At 42.7% G+C, this 4,255-nt stretch overlaps 1 protein-coding gene across 1 annotated transcript; it reads right to left on the bottom strand.

The window, feature by feature from the left end:
• Positions 1-232: 232 nt before the first annotated feature.
• lrrn3b (leucine rich repeat neuronal 3b) lies at positions 233-3,521 on the bottom strand (the record flags this gene model as incomplete). Its single annotated transcript, XM_080518408.1, has 1 exon — positions 233-3,521. The coding sequence occupies one exon, from the start codon at positions 3,519-3,521 to the stop codon at positions 1,392-1,394; it is 2,130 nt and encodes a 709-aa protein (XP_080374534.1). The 3' UTR covers positions 233-1,391.
• Between the last annotated feature and the right edge of the window lie 734 nt (positions 3,522-4,255).

The following is a 4,255-nucleotide window of genomic DNA, read 5'->3' as shown; positions in this document are numbered from 1 at the left end:
AGTTATAATGGCATGTTCCTATAATTAAAAATGCTTGAGATAATTTAATAAATGTTTCCAATGTAGAGATACCGAATGAAAAATGGTTTGATTCTATTTTTTTAGATGCACCTGTTAATATGACAACTATAAGCAGAAAACAAGAGAGAAAATAGGCAATTGTTTGTAAAAGAAACAATGACATTTATTTTTTTTTCTTAGCGCTTTTCTTAATTAGTCTGTTGTGCCCATTGATCACATATAATACAGGTAATATAAAAATGGCTTTTTAACTTTACACCGAAAGCAACAACGAAATGGTTTCTTAAAATATGTATGCTAAAAATACTGAGAAAGTATTTAAAGTACTGGAGAGGAGCTTGTGATTCTGCAATGATGACATGACAATGTTTTGCTGTGGCGGAACCAATTTCTCTTCCATTTCTGTCCTATTTTCCCTCATGTAGTTCTTGGTGTAGGCACTTACCAGGGCAAAAACAAACCACGTCTTGAGGAGATAACACATCACTCACCTCAATTTTAATCAACCTGTTGTATTTGTTTTTGTCAAATGTATGCACATTATTCAACCGAGTCATCATTGCAATGAGAACTACAAAGCATAAACAACCATTTGGCAAAATCCTGACATACCCATTTTGTATAGCTGAATTTCATTAAGCTTAATGTGATGTTGTAATCAAAAGTACTCTGCTCCTTGCCTTAATTTAAAACCCATTTAAACTGTTCACATACAGAGGATTTGTCATTACATCAACATAATAGAATATATAACAATATTTCCATGAAAAATCAAGAATCCATTTTTAAATAGAAAAAAGTGGGGTATATTTCATCAAAAGGCTTACACCATAGTCACTGTTATTTGTCTACTCTACTAAATCTCCCTTCCCATAATAGACAGGTGTTATTACTGTATCTCTAACTCGTCTATGGATGTTTGACAAAGCACAGACGGTATTGCTTGGGACCACATGGACAGTTCCACAACTCTGAACACATTTAACAGTCAATTACAATAGAGTTGACCACCATCCTCCTCCTCCTCATTGTCATCATTCTTATCATCTTCATTTCCTTTTACCTGCCTGCACTTCTGTATGAATGGTACTGAAATATATCTTTTTGCAGTAAATACCCCTTCCTGTGGATGTTAGCTTGGTGTGATGTAACGGTTACAAAGCCACCACTTCAACTAGGGTTGAGACTGGGACAGCACATTGTCTATTTCAAACTGTCCCGTCCCAGTCCAATAATAGTTTTGCCAGTGTGTCTGAGCTGGGGACCAGCAATAGGTATGCCTTTGAAAACAATACAACATCGTCCAGCCCTGCCCGTGGCCTTGTCCGTTCACTGAAGTTGGTGTGTGGTTCTCTACAAAGCTGCGCTTCTTAAAAGGCATTGTCAGATACATTTATGACTGTGGCTTTCACTTCCACTCCACTTGGCAGTCCCTTCCCCGGAACCCAAAGCTTTGTAAAGAATGAAGAGTGCATACCGGTAGCTTCCACTGGTGTCAGCAAAGCTTTGGAGTCGCATTTTCTTATATCCCCATAAAGGTGGTGGTTCCTCAGAGACACATAAATAAACAGGCAAGCCACAGAAATCACGGCCAAGAGCACACCAAAGATGGTGATTACGGCTGCATCCCATTTTTCTGTGTCCTTGGCTGTCAGCTCTAATCCCTTAGTGGTGACACTGACACATTTGGTGTCATGGTTGTAGTGGATGCTGCGGATATCCACACACACTTTGTACAGAGTGGCAGGGCTGAGATGGGTGAGGTTGTAGACCTGGATGTCAGAAGGAACCCTTGTGGTAAATGCTGTGGTGGGATGATTAGCGTCTGATACAGTGTACCATTTAATGTTGGGGGCCAAGGTGCCGGGGCCAGCCTTCCAGGTGACCAGAATGGAGTTTGCCTCCACTGATTTGACTTCAACATTCAGAGACCCATTTGTAGGTTGGGGGAAATATCCGTTCACTTCCACTGAAACAGATTTCAGATCGGCTCCAACTAAATTATGGGCAACACAAGTGTAAAGACCAGCTTCATCTTCTGTTATGTCATAGATGTCAAATGTTCCTTCTGGGTGCATGTAAAACTTGTCAGACACGGTGTTTGGCAGAATCCTGTTACCAGATGGAGTGATCCAGTAGATGTCTGGCTCTGGTTCTGCAAAAGCCCGACAATGGAGTGAGACTGAGCTACCGTTCTGTGCTTTAACATGTCCGGGCATGCTTTCTGGAGATATCAGTGGCAGACAAATTTCCATCATCTCCCTGAAATGCACTTGTCGGACATGCTGCCCTTCATACTCTGGAGGCTCTACGCAGTACAATGAATCGGGCTCCATAAAGCGGATGTTGGTCTTGTTCATGTTCATCCAGCGGACTACGCAGTCACAGCGTATCGGGTTGCTATGCATGCTAACTTCTCTCAGGTTCGGGAGGGATTCAACAGTAATCCGGTGAAGCGCACTGAGGGCATTGCCATTTAGCATGAGAGTTTCCAGCCTTGGTAGTTTGTAAAAAGCATTAGGGTGAATGTAGGAAAGTTTGGGATTGTTGGTGGCTTCTATTTTAGTTAGCTCAGGGAGGTTATTTAGGGCAAAGCTGTCAATGGAAACTAGCTCTGGCATGCTATTAATTCCCAGTTCTTTCAGGTGGAGCATATCCACAAAGTCCCCTCTCTGTATCCTCGCAATTGGATTTTTATTTAGATCCAAAAACTTGAGATTTTTTGCATTTCTCAGGGCAGAATGTGGCACCTCAGGGAAAATATTATCATAGAAAGAAATGCTCTCCAGGTTGTCAAGACCAGCTAGTGCATCGTCAGGAAGCTGGGAGAGGTTCATTCTGGTGAGAACAAGACTGCGGAGGTTACTCAGAGGTTTAAAATTCATATCATCGATGGAAAGAACGGGGTTTTCACCAATCATCAGGATCTCTAAGTTTGGCATGGGGTCGAACCACTCTTTCTTAATAACCTTTAGCTTGTTAGAGTTGAGGTGAAGTCGGACAAGGTTGCGGAGACCCTGGAAAGACAGCCGGGAAATGGAGGAGATGAGGTTGTGATTCATGTAGAGCTCCTGAAGGTTAGCCACCTCTGACAGACATCGGTCAGGTAGCTCTCGTATCCAATTTTCTTCCAAATGAAGGGAGAGCAGCTGAGGAAGAGTTCCCAGATGGATGTCAGTGATGGAGGACAGGTTGTTTTGCGACAAGTCGATTTCTGTGATGTTGGCCAGATAATCCAATGGTTTGTCAATCTTGGCAACATTGTTTGTTTGAAGTAATAATACTTGTGTGCCCAATGGTAATTTCTCTGGCAGACTAAAGAGCCCCAAGTCATTACAGTCAACCGTCTGCGCCTCCATGTACACCGAACTCGGGGAAAACCAGGGTCTAATCTCACATACACAGAGTTTGGGGCAGTCAGGCCTCACCTCGGTGGCCACGACTAAAGAGGCCATGGCCAAGCCAACAAAGAGACAATCCACAAATGGCACGTCCTTCATATTGGACCGAATCCCTCCAGGAAGAAATTGGTCCTTGTAGATTAAATGGTCTGAGCTGTTAACTTCACAAATAATGAATCATTTGCTGCAGCTGCTGAGGCGACCGGTTCACCACCTCTGGCTGCCGCCACTACTGCTGCCCTTGCAACCACCACAGGGCTCCCTAGGGTTGTTTTTTGTCTTGCTTTGTTGACGCCCTTGAACGTAATGACCAATCATTCACTGCTGGCTGCTGGTGTCAGGGTTCAAGGTCAAGGATCCAGTCAGTAGACCCCCAAAAAAATAGGACACGGAAAAAAAAAAAATTGTGGACCAATATTGTGCCTCAAAGTACTTATATTAAACACATGTACTGGTATCCATTAAAGGGTTGTTCTGTCTTCAAAGATGAATGTCCTCGATGTTAGTCTTCACTAGCTTCCAGAATCCACTGCCCAGTCCATTCCTGCCTGTGAAAGAAAAACAAGACAGAGGCATAGAGTGAGTATCACACTATAATAAAAATGACCAGGGAACATCTTAAGAGAAGGATTTGGGCATATTGACATTTGTTATGGGCACACTGATGCATGTTGACATTTATACACGCTCCCTTCAAGACATAGAACAATGGATTTATATCTGCTTGACCTTCCAGTCTTCATACCGGCGATGTGCCCAAACAGCATGTTTTTCAGTCCAGCTGTTAGCGGTGTGACTCTATTATTGCTTAAAGAGAAGACTTTATTAAGATT

This window comes from Blennius ocellaris, assembly GCF_963422515.1.
Source record: "Blennius ocellaris genome assembly, chromosome: 22".
Lineage (NCBI taxonomy): Eukaryota > Metazoa > Chordata > Actinopteri > Blenniiformes > Blenniidae > Blennius > Blennius ocellaris.
This window is presented reverse-complemented; position numbering and strand designations above follow the sequence as displayed.